At 29.4% G+C, this 19585-nt stretch overlaps 6 protein-coding genes across 6 annotated transcripts; 1 reads left to right on the forward strand and 5 right to left on the reverse strand.

Annotated features, from left to right (window-relative positions):
* Positions 1–902: 902 nt before the first annotated feature.
* GO595_001314 (Myb-like DNA-binding domain containing protein) lies at positions 903–1721 on the forward strand (the record flags this gene model as incomplete). Its single annotated transcript, XM_067914099.1, has 1 exon — positions 903–1721. One exon carries the CDS (start codon positions 903–905, stop codon positions 1719–1721), a length of 819 nt encoding a protein of 272 aa, XP_067778511.1.
* A 35-nt stretch (positions 1722–1756) lies between these two features.
* On the reverse strand, positions 1757–2362 carry GO595_001315 (small GTP-binding protein; the record flags this gene model as incomplete). Its single annotated transcript, XM_067914100.1, has 1 exon — positions 1757–2362. The coding sequence occupies one exon, from the start codon at positions 2360–2362 to the stop codon at positions 1757–1759; it is 606 nt and encodes a 201-aa protein (XP_067778512.1).
* A 929-nt stretch (positions 2363–3291) lies between these two features.
* On the reverse strand, positions 3292–5214 carry GO595_001316 (RasGEF domain containing protein; the record flags this gene model as incomplete). The annotated part of the gene is made up of 1 exon (XM_067914101.1): positions 3292–5214. The coding sequence occupies one exon, from the start codon at positions 5212–5214 to the stop codon at positions 3292–3294; it is 1923 nt and encodes a 640-aa protein (XP_067778513.1).
* Positions 5215–5888: 674 nt separating this feature from the next.
* On the reverse strand, positions 5889–6896 carry GO595_001317 (geranylgeranyl transferase type-1 subunit beta-like protein; the record flags this gene model as incomplete). Its single annotated transcript, XM_067914102.1, has 1 exon — positions 5889–6896. One exon carries the CDS (start codon positions 6894–6896, stop codon positions 5889–5891), a length of 1008 nt encoding a protein of 335 aa, XP_067778514.1.
* A 179-nt stretch (positions 6897–7075) lies between these two features.
* On the reverse strand, positions 7076–8038 carry GO595_001318 (CK1 family protein kinase; the record flags this gene model as incomplete). Its single annotated transcript, XM_067914104.1, has 1 exon — positions 7076–8038. The coding sequence occupies one exon, from the start codon at positions 8036–8038 to the stop codon at positions 7076–7078; it is 963 nt and encodes a 320-aa protein (XP_067778515.1).
* A 634-nt stretch (positions 8039–8672) lies between these two features.
* On the reverse strand, positions 8673–12484 carry GO595_001319 (putative coronin; the record flags this gene model as incomplete). Its single annotated transcript, XM_067914105.1, has 2 exons — positions 8673–12355; positions 12472–12484. 2 exons carry the CDS (start codon positions 12482–12484, stop codon positions 8673–8675), a joined length of 3696 nt encoding a protein of 1231 aa, XP_067778516.1.
* Positions 12485–19585: the final 7101 nt, after the last annotated feature.

Consider the following 19585-nt stretch of genomic DNA (forward strand, 5'->3'; position numbering starts at 1 on the left):
TAAATATTTATTTCATCATTCGTTAAAAAAAAATTTAGAACAAATTTATATAGTCTTTTTTCGTTTTATTAACCATATAATCGTCATAGTATAATCCATAGTTTAAAGTTAAAACGAAATTTAAGGATTTTGAAATTTCGTATTATATCCCAATAACATCTGATTAAAACCTGAAAAATATTTTTTCTATATTCATTTTATTTTAACTATTTTTGTATACAAAGAAGAATATTGTGTTTTTTGGGGTATTATATTATTAAATAAGGACCCTTTTATGAGGAAGAACGAATTTAAAATTAGGATATTTCCAAGGTGTATAATATAAAGGAAAAGTTTGATATTATAATTTTTCCTGATATGATAGATTCTTTTTTTTGATTTTTCGAGATATAAAAATTTACCGCTAGTATTCTTGAACATAATTTTTGATAAGAACATAAAAACATTCGCACTTTGAATTTTTTTCAAAATATAAAAAAATGTTCACGATAATGGTTATTGTTTTGATAATTCTTTTTTCACTTTGAGCAATGTACAAGTATAAGATTTTTCGTCATTTCAGTGATGTATCATATTTATTTTGGATTATACATTAATTTAACATTTTCTAGTCTTTCAATCGTGTGTTTTATTTTTTTTACAACTATTACAATAATTGAATGTCTGTCTTTTCCAAATAAATTAATTAAGTTTGAAAAAAAAACAAAAGGAAAATAAAAAAATTCTATGATTATTTTTGGAAGGAAACAATTCATTTTAGTGTTGAATACAAAAATAATAATTGGAAAATTGAACATATGTATAGAAACTTTTATACTTATCAAACAAAAAGCAAATTTACTAACCAATATAATTAATATTAAATTATCTCATCAATAAGTAACATTCATCCATTTTTCAAAATGAAAGGAATGTTGAGTTCGCCATTACTTGATATCGCAATGGCTTCTGTTCATGATGTTTGTTGTAATATCGATGTATCTTTACAAAAGAAGATTAGAAAGTATTTTTCAGATTTTATAGATGGAAAAATTACACATAACCAAATATATTCATTTTTGTTTTCAACGATTCATAGTGTACAACCATTAGAAAAAATAGAAATGATACTTTCTATACCTGATGAACCTATACCAGGAAATCCAGATATTCTTGAATCAGATAATTCATCACGAAAGAAGACGAGAACTTGGTCTCAATTTGAAGATCTTAGATTACTTGCATCAATTCATCGACATGGCCATGAGAACTGGGCAATAATAGCAAAATATGTTGGTAATGGTAGAACGAGAGCTCAATGTTCACAAAGATGGCATCGAGGATTAGATCCACGAATATCTAAAGAACAATGGACTCGTAAAGATGATGAAAAACTTTTAATGTTAATAAAAAACAATGGACTTAAGGGATGGACAAGAATAGCTCAAGCAATGGGGAATCGAAGTGATGTACAATGTCGATATCATTATATTCAACTTAAAAAGGAAATGGAATCAAAAGGACAAGTAATCCCAAACGTAGAAGTTTTTTATCATAATTCTGGAAAACAAAGTTCTGATTCAGCTACAAAAAATAAATGTACAACACAAGAAAAACTGTTTAATGATAATAATCCATTTATTTGGCTCAAGGATGATGAAATGGAGCAAACTTTGTTTGGACAGTCTTCGCTTGCTGAAATTCCTCAAGCTGAAGGGAATAATATGGTTTTTTGGTCATAAAAAAGAAAAATTATCAGGAGATCTCAGATTTAGAATCAACAGCATGAGTTCTTTTTGTCCCTAACTTGTGGGTTTTTGACAAGGTTTTGTGGACCTGGTTCAGGAGATAAGTCCTTCGATGCATCTTCGGCAATTTCTTCGATCATTTTATTGATAGAGTCATGATTTTCTTTTGCACTAACTTCATAAAATTTAGCGTTGAGTTTAGCGGCCAATTCTTTTCCTTGTTCGGTTTCAACTTGCCTCTTGTCAACTAAGTCAACTTTATTTCCAATAAGAACAACATGTGGCATCTCTGGGCAATCGTCAACAAGACCCCTATACCAGGTTTCAATTGCATTAAAACTATCTGGATTATCTATAGAATAAACAAGTAATGCAAATTGAGCATCTCGATAGTACATTGGTGCTAACGAACGAAATCTTTCTTGTCCAGCTGTGTCCCATATGTGAAGTTTTAGAGCTACGTCGCCAATTTTCATCTTTTTGATATGAAAACATGCGCCGATTGTTGCTGTTTGATCAGGAATAAATTCTCCCCCATGAACTACATTTACTATGCTGGTCTTTCCAACAGTTGACTCGCCTAAAAGTACAAGCTTAATGTTTGGAGCGTTTTCGAAGCCAGTTTGGTTGTTCATTTATTGCTCTGTCAATTAAGCCGTTGGCTATTGAAAATGTACAAAAAGTGCAATTGTAAATAACGGTTATTATAGGTTAAGTACGATATTTTTTTTCGAGATAAAAATTTTATTTACACTATTATACAATGATACGATCGTTTATTATATCGAAGATTATTAAACTAATAGTCACATGTAATAACTAAGTTATGATTTCTATTCTCAGGTTTGATTAACCAAAAAGATAAAAGAGAATATCATTTAAAGACAACAAATTCTGGTGGTTTAACGATAAACTTCTCAAAAGCGTTTTTTGCGGGTTATCATCAGTATTTGCTGCTTTACTCCGATAATGAGCATGTAACCTACTACAAAAAATTATACTTAATCAAAACATATCAAATTTAAGATAAATTAAACTCTAGTAAATTGTAAATAATCGTTTTGTTACATGTTATAACACATTTTAAATTTCAATAAAAACGTTTTTCTGCAGAAAAATCAAAAACTTTTTGAATAGATTACTTGAAGTAAAAAACCGATATAATAAGTTTATTAAATATTACACAACTGACTATGTCATCCACTCTACGTAATAACTCAATATAAAACAAAATGATCCAACTCTCTTGTATAAAAAACTGTATATTGTAAAATCGTATTTTACTAGAAATATCAAGTAAAATATTTGTATCAATTAATTCTTTTCCATTATTTCAAAAATTTATTTCCAGTTTTAGCACTATTTGTTGCTAACACAACATATAACTAAACAGGAAACAAATTTTAAAAATAAAATAATGCAAATGTTTCATGAAATTCGTTTATTCAACAACTGTTTTACTAATTTATTTAATGCAAAAAACATTTTTCTTCATTAAAATATACATTTTGTTTATAAGTTCTTAAAAAAGTGGAAAAATTTCAAGATTTTGAAGATGCGCAATTCAATTTTTCTTCTTTGCCTCCTTTTCCATAGACAATTTCATCATCTCAGTAGTGTCAGGAAGTTCCGGAAATGTTGTTATGAGTTTTCGTATGTCTTCCACTTCTTGAAAAACATATCGCGAATTTTGAAAACTTTCGACAAGCTTCAACAGACTGACGCAAGCTTGGCACTTCTGCACATTAGTGAGTCCTTCGATTTTATTTGGGTAAGAATTTTGAACATATATCAGATCTCGTTGAAGTGACCCGATAAAAGGCACGCATGGCTCTTTTGCAGATTTTAGCTCCTCTCTATAGTTATGAAAGTCGTTTTGGAACATACAAAGCTCGACAAGATTATCATATATTTTCTTTGTAGATCGATTGAGAAGTTTAAGCGATGCTTTGATGGTTTCTTTCATTCGTTGAACTGAGCGATGCGTAAGTGCGCACATTACTGTGAACACGCCATGGAAATTATTCATTTCACGAAATGCAATAGCAGTATCAACCCAATGCTTGAAAACCTTTGCACGCGCCTTTGCATCTTCTCCTTGGATAACAGTAAGTTGTACGTAACGGGAAAACATGTCGAAATGTTGTGTAAGTTCATCAACATTATGTGAGCCTCCTCCTTTCTTCGTTCCCCAAATAGCAGTTAGAAGCTCTAGTGAACCTATACGACAGAAAATATCGTTGTGATAAAGTGATGCTTGCCTTGCAAGTTCGACAGGGTCCACATCCAATATAGTTTGGGGTGGCTCGTCGGTTAATATCGGTTGTGGGGTGACCAAAGAACTTTTCCTAACGGTCCTAAACGTTTGTTTTCCTTTCAAAATGTCGAGCGATGCACTGAGGATTGCAACCTGCATTTTACAGTTAGGATCTTGCTCGAGGACTTTGACAAACTCTTCGACGGCATGTATCATGTCATCCGTAAATTGACTTGGTGACATCTTCACCCATGATGAAAGAATACGAACAACACGTGCTCGAACTTGTTTACGTTGTGATTCGGTCTTAATGTTTGAATCAGGGTTATTAATATCAACGTAATAACGAGTTAAAAGAGCACCAAGAAGTTTTGCAGGTGTTGCAAATGATGAAAATGTCATCAAAAACATTTTTTGGAATTCAATATTAGCAGACTCGGGATTTGTTAAAAACAACATTAGTTGATTGAAAGAAGCAGCTTGTGGAGCTGTACTATCGCCAATGTATTCAGACTTTTCCATAAAGACAGCTGTGTTTAAACGTTCCAGTTCATCGTGAACTTCACCCTGTATGTCTAAGATGTTGTAAAATATTACAGCCGGGTTGACGTTTGGATTTATAATTGAAATTCCAAGTGGGCTGTCTTTTTCATCATCTGCGTCATATCTTTCATTGTTAAATGGATTGAGTGACATAATGAGAGAACTATGGGGCATAGAAACATGAGGTTTTTGTGTTTTGGAAAAATCAGTGGTTTTTGCATCTACTCTTCGAACTTTCCTTCGTGATCGTTTCTTCCGATGAGTAGTTGGTTGCTTAATATCATTTTTAGATGTGAATGGGTTCAAAGACATTACACTATTTTGTGGCAAAGACATTAATGTGAAAAAATTGGAACCATTTTGAGGGGAATCATTTTTCTTTAAAGGCCCAAGTGGAGTATGAGTGCTTTGGGTTCTTGGAGGAAATGGAGAAAAAGGTTTGGATAATAACGGATTATTTGTAGGAACTTGCAAACTTGTAGGAATACCGAGTTGCCCTGAAAACTGAGTTTTTGGAAGCGCGCCAGTAAGTGGAGAAGGTGCTTGTGAAAAATTTAATTGTGGAATACCTGCTGTTCCTGAAAATTGGGTTTTAGGAAGGTTGGGTTGGTGCGCATTGTGGTGTCCTGAGGGAGGGAGTGGTGGTCTTTTTTTATGAGGATGTTTTGGAACCTCTGTTTGTTCCATATCGAAAAACGAACGAAATTGTGATAACTTTTTCTGAACGTTGTTGTGCAGTTTTCATGTCATTTTGACCAATTATGTGTACAATTGAACCTTCTGATTTGAACGTTTTGGTTTTTACTGGTATTATCGGTTGATCACGCGCAAACAATTTTTTAGAGCAGAAAATAATCTTTGGTCATAAATAAACTCGTGGCATGTATTTAACAAATGAAAACATTAAATATACTGAGAAATGGTATCGGTAAAACTAATTTTAATCCTCTAATTCTGAAATTAGTTTGTAAATTGTTCATATATTTTCAGAATTTAATCACATATTATTACTCGGTTTATCGGTTTAGTATATTAATTATATAATAATTGCTTATTATTTTTAAAAAAATTTTAAATTTCGTTTTTTATCAGAATTTACGATAACGGTCACTGGCGGGGAATTTTTTTTAAATTAGTAATCAACATATCTGATTCTCTTTTCCTTTGTACAACTAAGTAAAAGATATAATAATAGAAAATATGTCAAAAGCTGAAAAGAAATTTTTGAAAATGCAAAAATACATTTACAGCTAATTATTCAAAATTTAGCTTAAGCTAAATTTGGCTTGAATTAGTGTGAAATTTCACAGCGTTAGTTATTTTCGCTAAGCCACAAATACTTATGAATCAATTTTTACTTGTTACGCGTTATTTCCCCAGCCTTTTCTTTTTGTTATTCTCTCTGGAAGTCCCTTCTTGCAGAACCCGAGTGCCGGATCTATTTCTTCCATTCCTGGGAACCCGGCCATTGACAACCCAAGCAATGAGAAGTGTGTGTGAATGATGTCAGGATCACTTTGCAAATTTGGTCGGAACATTCCAGAATCTTCTTTATAATTCGACATTATGAATGCAATAAGGCGCTCCTTGTCGACAATATCATCGTACCAGCCGAGAACTTTCAATGGTGATCCAATCCAAAATGAATAGCATGTATCGGTAAGCTTGTGTGTACGGCCATTGAACCCATCATCCTGGCGCTGGCTGAGCCAGTAAGCAAGCATTTTCTTGTCGCGGATGCGATCGAGAGCATCCCATAAATCAAGTGCTGCTATTGCACAATAAGTGGCACCACCGTGAGCTTCGTCACCTGGCTGATGTGCAAAGCCACCTTCATAAGTTTGACAATCTAAAAGATATTCAATTGACTTTTCAACATCAATTTCTTTTTCAGTTCCAAAGACTTTGGTAAGAAATGCAGCGCAGAAAACAAAACGAACATCATCTTCAGAGCCAAGATGATGGCCTTTGAAAGAGCCATTTGGTAATTGAAGTGATTTTACAAATTCCATAACACGAGGTACATTGACACGTGAAAGATCATCACCAAGTAAAAGAAGGATAGCAATAGAGCTATAAGTCATTGCAATGTGTGACTCTTCAACTGTATGATTTGGAGTGTAATGTGCTCCAGAATGTCGAAAACCACCATAAAGTGGAGGCTCTACTTGTTGTGAGTAAACCCAATCAATGATTTTTTGCTTTAGCTCTGGTTTAATTACTTTATCAAGCTGACCAATTACAGCAAGACCATTAATGCAGAAATAAGCGATGTTATTAAGATTGATTTCTTGAGTTTCGTAATCGGCCGGTATACCTTTGATTAAAAAGGATAAGTAGCGAGAGATTGCTTTGGTATCAAGTTCCATCCGGAGTGTGACGGTTTACAATTGTCAATGTTTGTCAGGTTGCAAAAGCGTTGGAAATAAACGTGCTCCAAACTGATGGAGTTCTTTTGGCCACAACTTGCTTAAGTTTACATGATTATAGTCAAATTTGCAATTTTTTAACGCATATTTTATTAACAAAAAAAATTGATCGAAAGGAATCAATTGCTTTGATATGGTGGCATTATGGGATTAGGCAAGCCTGAAGGAAGACGTCTTTTCTCAATATCATTTGATGGTGTCAATGGAATAGATATCTCTTGTACCTTTTTTGGGTCAATGTTTTCCCAATCAAACTTATCTTCCCAGCTTGCTCCGCATTCTTTCATTGCTTCAACCATGAAGGATATTATCAAAGAATAATTTGGTTGGTCTTCAAATTTCAATCTTCGAATCAGTCGATAAATACTCAACATCTGAGGTGGGAAAGTAGACAATAAACTTCGAACGTCCGTAGTCACTTTCACATAAAAGAGCTTTTCCCTGTCAGAAAAACTCCATGGCAAACGACCAACTCTCATTTCAATCAAAGAATAAAACCAACTATACAAATCGTCTCTTCGGCTTAATTCTTTCCCAAAATGAGCATTTGGAGAAGCATATTTTGCTGTGCCAACAAATCCATGATGAAATTGATTATTTTCCACTTTATAATATTTGCACGAAAGACCAAAATCGACAAGTGTAATAGGGTTAGATCTACTTGGGCGAATAAGGAAATTAGATGGCTTAATGTCTCTATGAATATAGCCATGTTTGTGTAAAGATTCAATAGCAAGTAGCATTTCAATTCCAGAATGTAAAACAGTAGATATAGAAAAACGCTTATTGGGAAGTATCTTGCTTATTGATTTTAGTGAAGCTCCGCAAAGTTCCATAATTAAGAATCTGTATTCATTTGTTTCTGAGTATTTAATGAATTTAGGGAAAAATGGTGAATGCAAAGTTTTATATACATTAGCTTCTCTTTCTAAAGCTTTCTTTTTGGCCAACTTATCTTCAAGTTTCATAGCGAAGACTTTATTTGTTGAAACATCGCAAACTTGAAGAATTTTCCCAAACCCACCTTTTCCAATGAGTTTCGCAACAGCATAATTACCAATAATTTTCTTTTCATCCCTCATAAGGATGGAAATGATTCAAGCAGTTGCTCCAACGTTACCAAAAAGTGACCAAAGCAATGTAAATAAATCAAAAAGTCCACGCAAAAAGTGTCAATAGATCCGAATATTGTCGATTCAAAAAGTGGGAATTAAAAAGTGCTCTTTCTATAAGAATAAAATAATTTTTCGGCTAGCCGATTCCCATTTAGGAAAGTATCTAATCACGACCCGCTCACCACATGTTTTTGAAAATTCTAATTTTTACTTTTTTTTTTATAAAATTATTTTCCATTAGCATCACTGTATATCAAATATGCAAAATCAGAATTTAACAAATTTTGTCCATCACAATATTTTTCCATTACACTCTTTTATTTTTATATTTTTATATCTCTACCTCAATGAGTTTCTTATTGTTTGCGGAGCGCATTCATTGTCTGAACTAAAATTGACCACACAACAGCAAAAGATTAAATTTTATTTATTCCAAATTTGGAACATGGAACTGATCGCCGCAACAATACATCTGCCGCAAAATGCATTCGCCAGCGCGAAGTATCATTATGAACAACGAAATATTTTGTCATTGCGCGCACGAATTTACATTTACATTAATTTATTTTTATTACTACAAAACTTATTTCGATTTTACATTTTATTTTGATTTAAGGAATACTGCAGTTTCCTTTGCCTCTTGGTGTAACTTTGGATATTTACTCCGAGTTCTTGCAATTCCAATACTTATTACTTCATGAATTTTTCTTCTATTTAATATCACGTTATTTCTCCTTGTGCAATGTTCACCGAATTGTCTTGCCGTCTTCATAAAAGCCAAAATTAAATCGTCATCGATATTATCCCTACCAATTTGTAATATGCTTTGAGCCAAATTATCCAATTCCAATAGTTGTGTTCTTTCTTCTTGTAATTGCTCATGAGATCCATCACCTTCAAAAAGGATTGCATAAAAGTTCTTTGCATAAGCACTATAACAATTAGCGATTGATATATACAATTGATTTGCATATTCTATATCCGATTCATTTTCAAAGTTTAATACGCTTGAAGCTTTTCTAATTGTCGATAAAAGGTTTTCAAGTTTATGATGATGTTGTTGAAGAATACCAGCAGCTTCAGGTACATCACGTAAAGCTTCGAACATTGTCGCAATTGTTTGTATAATATATGGATGAATATCTTTTTTAGAAGGGTTATTCATAATTAAATCACATAATGAATTAAATGCATCATCAAAAACTTTCATCATTAACATATTACGATTATATTTTTCGAATAATTCTCTTAACAATATAACACTTGCATTAATAACTCTTTCATTTCGTGAACTTAATCCTTGTTGAATTAATCCTAAACAATGATTAATTTGTTGTTCATTAAGTGCAGGTGGGAAACATTTAACTAATAATGATAATGTCATTAATCCTTCTTCATAGATAAGACAATTTTGTTTTTGGATTAAACCAAATAGTAATTGGACAGTAGCTTGGAATTGATCTGGTGTAACAGTTGTTTTAATTTTTAATATGAATGAAGTGATTATCGAACAAAGTCCTGCTTGATAAGAATATAAAACACCTTCAGACATAAAACCATTTGCTGATTTCGCTAAAGTTTGAAATGTTTGTCCAAATAAGACTGATAACATTGGAATGTTCTCAGATTTCATATTCGATATTAAACCACAAACTCCTTCTGTTATTGATGTGATAGTACTAATTTTACTACTTTCATCACTACTTTCTGATTTGAGAACAAAATCTAACATACATTGGAACATATTATAAATTTGTTCAAAATATTGTGGTATGATTGATTCATATGAATTCTTTTGAGAATATACACCTGATAAATAATATAATATCGTGGAATATCGTCCGATGATTATTAGTTCTTGTGGTGGTGGTAGTATAATGTCTAATATGATTTTAATTGCATGGCGTGGATCAGATGCATTAGTGACTAAATCTGGATAATATTTTAATATTAATGACAGAACAAATAACGCTGTTTCTCTTAAATGTGGGGGTTGTTGTGACGAACAACATTCAACAACTTGATCAAGTACACTTGCTAAAAATGGTATAAATGCATTCGGATTTGTCGGACGTTCTAATATCGAATATATAAGTAATAATGCTGTATGTAAGTGTACCCAATTTTGTCCATTATTAATTAATTCCTTTGCTCGATTAGTACATAGATTAAATACAATATCTGGCTCGACTTTATATATGGCTTGTAAAGTAGATGCAACAAACATATGTGGCTTTCGGGTTGTTTCGGTTTCAATCTCGATATCATTAGGATCAATTGAAAGTAAAATGTTATAAAAGTTTTCGAAATACTCTTGAACAGCTGTTCTTGATAAATGTAACATTTCGCATTTGAATGTTGGGTTTGTTCGATATGAATTTTCAAATTTTGCAAGTTCTTTCCAGAAATATATCGAAATGCTTTGATAATTAGGATCGATCATACTCATTCCTTGTGATACATAACCACTTATAATATTCATGAAATTAGGTGAAAGAGGATAAAATTTCTTAATAATAAGAAGCATAATTTGATGAAGCGTTTTGAAAAGGTTCAAACTTAAAATAGAAATTGAGGGCTGAATACTTTGAAGAATTAGTGGAATCTTTGCTTGAACATTGTCATTAATTAATGAATCTGAAAGATGTAATATTGATAAATAGATTCCATGGCCTGCTGCTTGTCGAACTTCAGATGTTATAAGTTCTGGCATTTGTTCACTTGGTGTACTAAGTACTTTCAAAGCGCTAGCAAAAAAAATATTATAAATTGGCATGAGCTCATCAGTTTTAAGTTCTTGTTCGAAATTGGATAAATTAAGAATTTCCGTATAAATTTTGAACGATGTAATTAATGCATGAACGGAATTAACTGTGAGTGTCACAACATTATTTGCAATTTGTTGAAGAGTTTCAACCCATTGACCTGCTTCAATACCAAAAATAAATGCAAAGATTTGACATGAAACTTCTTGAATAATTTTATCATAATCATTAATTGTGGTGGTAATTAAGTTTTTAAGATTATCAGCAAAACCATTGATAGACCATAGTTGTTTAACAATGAAATCACGACGTTTTGGTGTTTGTGGATTGAGTAAATAAGATATAAATATTGCACAATATCGTCTTGTATTGATTGGATTATTAACATTTGATAATAAAATACAAAACTTTTGTGCTTCATTTGGATTGTTATTAAGGATATCATTGATAATTACGTCGACTTGATCATACTCTTCTTTGTTATTAAGGTCAATAAGTTGCTCGAAAATTTTGTCAAAAATTTGTCCTTCATTAGAATTAGTTTCTGGTGTAACTTGTTTAGCTTCTTCTTCTTGTTTCACTTGTAACCAAGCTTCAGGTGTAAGATCAGATTCCATATTTGGTAATGATAATTGAATTGGTCCATTTGCAACATCAAATTGTACACGTGAAATGGTATTGTTGGTAAGGAATAATGATAATGTCATTAAAGTTGTCCCATTTGGTTTCTCATATAATGGTAATGCATTATACATAGAAACTTCATGTGTATATACTAATAAATCATTTAATGTGTTTCCATCAAGTAAATATACTTTGTTTCCATTGAAAGAACATGAAATGATAATGCCACTGAAATGTGATGTGACATTGAGTGAATTTCCTCCTCCATCAGAAAATTGGCGCTTCGCTTTTTCGGTAAGATTTTCATCATAGATACAAAGTTCTTGTTTACCATTCGCTGAATGTGATAAAAGAACACGACGTCCTGAAAGTGAATGAAGAAATCCTAAACTACTTGTTGGAGATGCTTTGATTTCATGGAATACTTTGTTTCCTCGAACATCCCAAACTTTAATTGTCATGTCAAGATAAAGAGCAAAAAGAAGTGTGCCATCATCTGACCATGAAATAGAATTTAAAAGATTAGAATGAACAAGATCAATAAGTGGTTTGGTAAGAGATTTGTCAAAGAGTTGGATGTGTCCATTCTTTAAACCAACAGCAATAAGGTTTTTTGCTTGTGGATGAAATGAAGCACATTTAATTTCTTCTTTTGTGTCAAATTGTGAAAAAGGTTGAGTGATATCAGCATTAATACCACTTTCTGGTATGTTCCAGAATGAAAGAATACCAGATGATGTTCCAATGAATAGAGTTGTTTGTTCAAATGGACTTAATGCAACAGCTGTTATTTTTTTGCCTGGTGGCTTTACACAAGGTTGTTTAAGGCCGAATTTGCTTGGATTATCATTACGAACAACTATCACATGTTGCTCTTGATTTGCTATTTCTGTTCCTGGAAAAGCACAGAATGTTTTGTTGATAGTAAAAAGCAAATTGTCCTTAAAGATGGTACAACAGGTGCTTTCATGTTTGCATACATTGGTCGTATCTAGAGAAATGAGGTTTCACTAAAAAATGACATTACAATTCTTGTCAAAAAATGTAACGATACGTTCAAATTGTCACAAGTGAAGTTGATGAAACCGTAAAAGTGATATGACCGGGTGTAAAGTGAAAAAACAATTTGACAAATTTGTAATATTCAATTTTGATAATTAAAATGGTCTTATATTTGAGGTTGCAACTGGCTGTTGGATCAATTATCATGGAATTTATTCATTTCCAATAAAAATCTTTCTCAATTTGAATCGTATATTGAATTTATCATAAAAAAGAAATATATAATAAATTTTTATGTCAAGACAAAAGAAATCAATGATATTAAAGTTTTAAAAATATATTGTGTGTAATTATTAATCAAAAATAAATACAGCTAATGACACATTAGAATACAGAATCATTAATTTCTCATATTCATAATATAATAAATGGAGTATAGCCAAAGGGAACAAAAGAATTCAAATTTTAAAGATATTTTATACCAAAATTTTAATAAAATAATTTGTCTTTCAACACAGATATCAAAAATTATTAATTAGATTTATGTTATTTCTACATGAATCAATTTCTAGATCTAACCAAAGATAACATATTTTAATACACAAATCTTATAATAAAAATAATTATTCAAAAAAAAAAAAAAAAAAAAAAAAAAAAAAATCATAAAATTATTCACAACATTTTTTAATTATTATTCAAACACTTTTGTGCATCATTTTCCAATTCATCAGCAATATGCTTAATTTCCATAATAATTTTACCAATTTCTTCATCCGATGGTTTTATTTCTTGTAAATATTGGCACAGTTTAAACTTCTTTTGTTCCAAAGCATCCAAATATGGAAACGAATTATTTTTATCAATCAAATTTTCATTTAAATATGAACATTTTCGTGTTATTTCACTAATATATCTAGATAATATTTCCAAATCTTTTCTTGTAATTTTGAAGTTTTTAATTTCATCACAAAAAAGTTTTAATTCATTTGAAATTGTTATTAAATCATTCGGAAGTTTTGTAATGGATAAATTCGATGTTAAAATGTTATTACATTTCTGGACTTTTATTCGTTTGATTTCTTCCTCTTCTTGTGATTGGCCTAATTGTAAAGTAATTTCATGAAGTTGTTCTTTTCTATTGTTTACTTCGGCAAAAAGTTTTTGCGCAATTGTATACATTGGAATTATGTTGTCGAGAATGGAATATTTCTCACATGAAACAAGAAGTTCAAGTGCTTCGTTTGGTATATTTTGGATGTCTTCATCAGTTAGAAATGTTTTCGTAAGATTAGGAAATGAAATACAACATTCAAAATAAAAAGTGTATCTTGAAAGATCTGATGTAAACTTGGATTCAGTTGAGTGTTTGACAGAAATTAATATGGTGGGATCAAATTGAGAGAGATTTGAACCGCTATAAATTTCTTCAATATGTTGATAAAGATAATTGAGATATTTATTTTCGTTTGGTTTCTGTATTAAACGAAAACATATGTTTTGTGGTGATAATGGGAGTTGAATTGATGTTTCTGTTAGCTTGATAAGTGATGAAATTTTAAGATGATCTGCAATTTGATGAATATATAAATCATTAAATGGTGTTATATTAATTTTCTTTCCATGTAAATAATCGATGACAACAGGGAAACAATTGTACTTATCTTCAATGTTTAAATTAATTTCATTATTTGTTAAATCTATCCCTGACAAGGTTTTAAACAAATCTTTGTTTACACTGTACTTTCTCCCGTTGAAATTTATTGTCAAGTCATCTGGTAAGGATGATATAAATTGCTGTAGTTGTTCAAAAGACAGTTGTTGTTTTTTCATCAAGAATGCCAAAAATATTTCCTTTGAATTCTTGATTACAATATGAACTTTGAATGAGGTTATTACTCATTTTTTCTAAAATTCTTTCTTTCATGATGTATTTATATAAATTTAGATCATTTTCAACTTATACCAATTTCTTATAATAAATTTAGTTAAATAAATTTAAGTAAATCCTTAAACAAAGATAGAAATTATTTATACGAACAGACTTGAGAAATGAATGATGAAAATAAAATGTCATTTTGAGCTTATATAAATTGAAAGATAATATTTTTTCAATTTTTTTACCAAATCATTTTTATGGAAGAAAACCAAAGTAAAGAAAATGAAGTTAATGTCCCTTATACTCAACAATCCCTACCTCCTTTTGGGCGAATATTAGAAATTCTTGAACAAATAATTTTCGATTTAAAAGAAGATCAAATAAATGAATCAGCTAACAAAATATTCAAATTATTTGAGTTTAATTTTCCTTGTTCACCTTATGATATTATTAGTCAAATAATTTATTCATCTTTTGTTTCACAAATGAATGATTTTAAACCATATTTTTCTTTGATTAAAATTATAAATGAAAATAATCATGAAATAATAAATGCATTTTCACAGTTTCTACTTTCTTTAGATTCACAAGAGTCTTTTTTTCTTCTCGAGAAGTTGATTGATTATAAATTTATATCACCAAATTTGGTTACAAATAAAATGAAAATATTTTTTGCTCATCACATGTTAGAAGAAGACATAGATCGATTAAAATATAGAGCATTTAGTGGATATTTCTTTAAAAATATTGAAGAACTCAGAAAAAACAATTGGGAACTTCATAAGAAATTAATTGAAGAAGGAGTTAATACGAATGAAATATCGAAAATAATTCGAAATGATGAAATCGAAAAACTTCAAGAAATATCATCACAAACAAAATTTGATTTTAATCAAACTATTGAGCCATCGCTTTATGAAAGATGTGACTTTATTAATCATGAAAATGTTACATTAATTGATTATGCAGCATTTTTTGGATCAATTAAATGTTTTAAATATTTACTTATGAATGGTTCTAATATAAAAAACTGTGGAAAATATGCTGTTGTGAGTGGAAATCTTGAAATAATTCATTTGTGTGAACAAAATCATTCTTCATTCGAAGGTTCTTTAGAAGCAGCAATTGAGTTTCATAGAAATGATATCTTTAAATATTTATGTGAAAATGAAGTTGTTGAACCTTTTGATAATATTTCTAAATTATTTTTGTTTTCAAATAAACTTGTTAATGTTAGACTTTTTAATTATGTTCTTAGCCAAAAAAGAACTGACATAAATGTAAGAAATGTAAATTTGTTTTGTTTAAAATTTTTTAATAAAATTTGGAAATTATTTTTAATATATAAAACTCCACTTATGTTTGCATCGGAACATGATAATATAGTAATTGCACAATTACTTCTTGAAAAAAAAGGAATTGAATTAAATGCTAAAGAATTTTATTTGTTCTTAATGAAATTTAATTTGATTATTTAAAGTTAATATATGTATTTTGATGTTCCATAAAATTTTTTCAAATTTATGTAAAATATTTTGGACTGCATTAATGTTTGCATCTGATAATGGACATTATAGAATGGTTAAATTACTTCTTGAGCAAAAAGGAATCGATATTAATGCTAAAGATGTACATTTGTTACTTCTTGGATTTATTTTATTAATTCGATATTCAAAAAAATTAATTGGAATTTTATCAAATAATTTTCTACAGCACTTATGATAGCTTCTGAAAAAGGTAGAAATGATATTGTTGAATTACTTCTTGAACAAGACGGAATTGATGTTAATGTTAAAAATATTTAATGTTTTTAATTCATGTTTTTTTTAAATGTTTTGCTATATTTATATAAGATATAAGGAAATAATTTTAATTACTTGAAACAGCTCTTATGATTGCAATCAATCACAATCGAATTGAAATTATGAAATTACTTCTTAAACATAAAAAAATTGATGTTAATGCAAAAGAAATTTATTAATTTTATTCAAAGTTTAATTTCTCAATTTATTGCTATTCTAAAAATATATTTGGTGTTTTTTTATTTTATTTTGGACTGCTCTTATAAAGGCTACTCGATCTAATAAAGTTGAAATGGTGAAACTTCTTCTTGAACATGATGGAACTGATATCAATATCAAATCTATGAATATAAAATATTTGATGTTTGTATTGATTGTTTAATTTTTCGAAATAATATTTGAAGTATATTCAATTTATTTAAAACAGCATTAATGATTGCATCAGAAAGAGGTTACAATGAAATTGTTAAATTACTGACTAATTATGAAAAATTTAAGAAAAAGTAAAAAAAAATGTTTACTTACTTTCCCATACATATGTTCCAAATATTTTATATAATATCATTAAATTTTTATTCCCCAATACATTCTTTTGGTTTCAAAAAAAATGTTATATTTGTCTACATTAAACTAATACATTAAATTTTTTTCTTTTTGATAAGTTTTATAACTTTATTTTTATATTTTATTTGAAAATATTGGAAAAAAATTTTTAATTTTTTAAATCAAATCATTTTATGGAAAAAAGAGAAAATTTCAAACCCCGTTCAACAACATCAAACCAATTTAGTAATCGAAGTTTTAATTCACAATGTAATATCAAATCTTTCCATGGGTATTAATTGAATATTCATCCAAAGAGACCAATTTAAACAATCTCTCTCTCTCTCTATAAATATATATATATACAGGGGGGGCAAAAAGTAATGAGCCCCCACCCTAACTCTAAATAATAAAATTATATAAATAAAACATATATTTTTTATAAGATTAGAAAGTGTATAAAATTTTTGTTTATTATGACATTTGAATATATTTGCTATATAATGAGATTTTTTTGTTTAAATATGTCGATAGTCAAGAAAACGTTAAAATGTTACATTTCATGAATCCCTCCGAAAAGTGGGAACAGCGAATTATCATCAAATATTGCTCTATCTTTGAAGAGAAAGGCTTCAAAGGTTCAAAAATTGTAATTTTTCGTGTATGGACAAGGAACGTGCGGAAGACCCCCTTCAAATCTTTTTTATTAATTTTAAATTACCTTCAAAAGTTTCCATATTATTTATGCCAAAAAATAGCACAGTACTTCGACATCTCACATCACATTGTGAAAGAAATTCTACAAAGGGATCTGCAGATTAGAAAATATTCAGAGAAGTGAATGCCGTATTAATTGTCAAATGTTGACAAAAAGTGTTGAGTCGAAAGTGCAAATGGGATCCCATTCTCGAAGAACTTAGTTATGATGCACAAAATAATTATGAACATATATAAAAAAAAGATGAATCGTGGTATATATAGTTAAATCAAGTTTAATGTTTGCACAATTCCGAGAAAAAGTAGATTTAAGAATTCATCAGACAATTCCATCGAAGGAAACTTTGATCACAGGTACTAATTTGATTGCTATTGAAGACCTGCCAAAAGGAAGAAGGTTCACTCAAGATTATTTTATTGATAATATAAATAACATGATATCCAATGCAAATAGGAGATTTCTGTAAAAAAAATTGTCTGAATTGTAGAATTAATCTGGACAATGCAAAATCTCACATTGTATCAAAAGTAACTCAATTTCTGGCCGATAAAGAACTAATTGAAATCCACACCAACCATATAGTCCAGACATGTGTTCTTGTGATTTCTGGTTTATTGGAAGATCTAAAAAACTCTTAAAGGATGTGGAAATAACGGATTCTGAAATGATTGTCGATAAATTAATTGACATATGGAATGGGATCTATTTTGAGGAAAATTAAGTGGTATATAGGGAATGGGAAAAAAGATGTATATGAATTATTGAACACGAAATGGAGTAATATCCATTACAATAAGCAAAAACAATTTTTATATTATATTCATCAGAATAGGGGTGGGCTCATTATTACTTTTTACCCCTCTATATATATTGCAATTTTAATAAGAACATTGGAACGTCTTTGTAAACCATATATAATGGCATTGAAACGAATTAGATATCCAAACAAGAAAAAGCTATTCATTTTTATATCTGCAGAAACAAAGAAATTATTTATTAATAATTAGGTAATTTTATTAATAATGTGTTTATAAGTATTTCTAATGTGATGAGGCTTGTTTCAAAATTTAGTTATAACTAAAACAGAAAAAGTATTCATTTTAATAATTTGGAATTTTTTTAAATAATTTAAAATATGTTTTAATTATTTAGAATATGTTTTAATAATTAAGGGAGACTTCATTTGCAGTAAAACATGAAATCAAGTTTCACTAAGCATAATATGTTTCAAAATAATTTAACAACATTAGAAAAAATGCTCAAACTCCTTAAAACCCTCCTAATACATAAAAGATTGATTTCGTTTTTCTAAAAGTTTTGTTGTGATTCATCAAAAAATGATCGATAGCTTTTTTTGAATTGTTTATCAGACGACAAAAATTCAGTAAATATCAAATTTCTTCAACTGAGAAACAATCGTTCAAGCTTGAACGGCGAATTTTCCTAAAAAGTGCTTTTACACTTTTGTTCGTAAAGATTTTAACGTTTTTTAACACGAAAGAATGGAAGTATCAAAAATCGATGCAAATTTCAAAATAATGTTTGAATATGTACAAAAGAAAAATATACCAATTCCGGTTCTTAATCAAAGTATTATTTGTTTTCGACATAGTATTAATCTTCAATGGTTTAATCAATTTCTTGGAAAAGATTACATTCAATATTTAACAGATGTTTGGATTGTACTACTCACTTTATCCACAGACGAGGATCCTAGTATTCGAATATCAACAACTAATACCATTGGTGCTTTATTATTCGTTTTAATGCCATTTATTTCCAGAACCATTGTTATTTCTTTTCTTCATTCCCTCCATCAAATACATATTCAATCACCACATTTAACTTTAACAATAATAGCATGTTTTTGTCATCTTTCCAAATATGTTTCAATTTCGGATAGCTCGTCTTTCTTTTCATACTTTCCAACATCCAAAGATTTTTTGATTGATTTTACTGATTTCCTTAAATATTTACCAAAATTATTTCATGTCTTACAAACAACAGATACAACTTTTTTATTTCAAATTATCAAAACTTTAATAGATTCCTTTAGCCAAAAGCCAACAATTTCACTTATTAATTCCATTATTGAACTTTTAAAACATAATCCGAAAATTTTAATTCCAAATTTAATAAAATATATAAACGATAATTCATTAACACAAATCTTATTAATGATTA

The sequence above is a fragment of the Histomonas meleagridis genome (assembly GCF_020186115.1).
Source record: "Histomonas meleagridis strain 2922-C6/04-10x chromosome Unknown contig_130, whole genome shotgun sequence".
Taxonomy (NCBI): Eukaryota; Parabasalia; order Tritrichomonadida; family Dientamoebidae; genus Histomonas; species Histomonas meleagridis.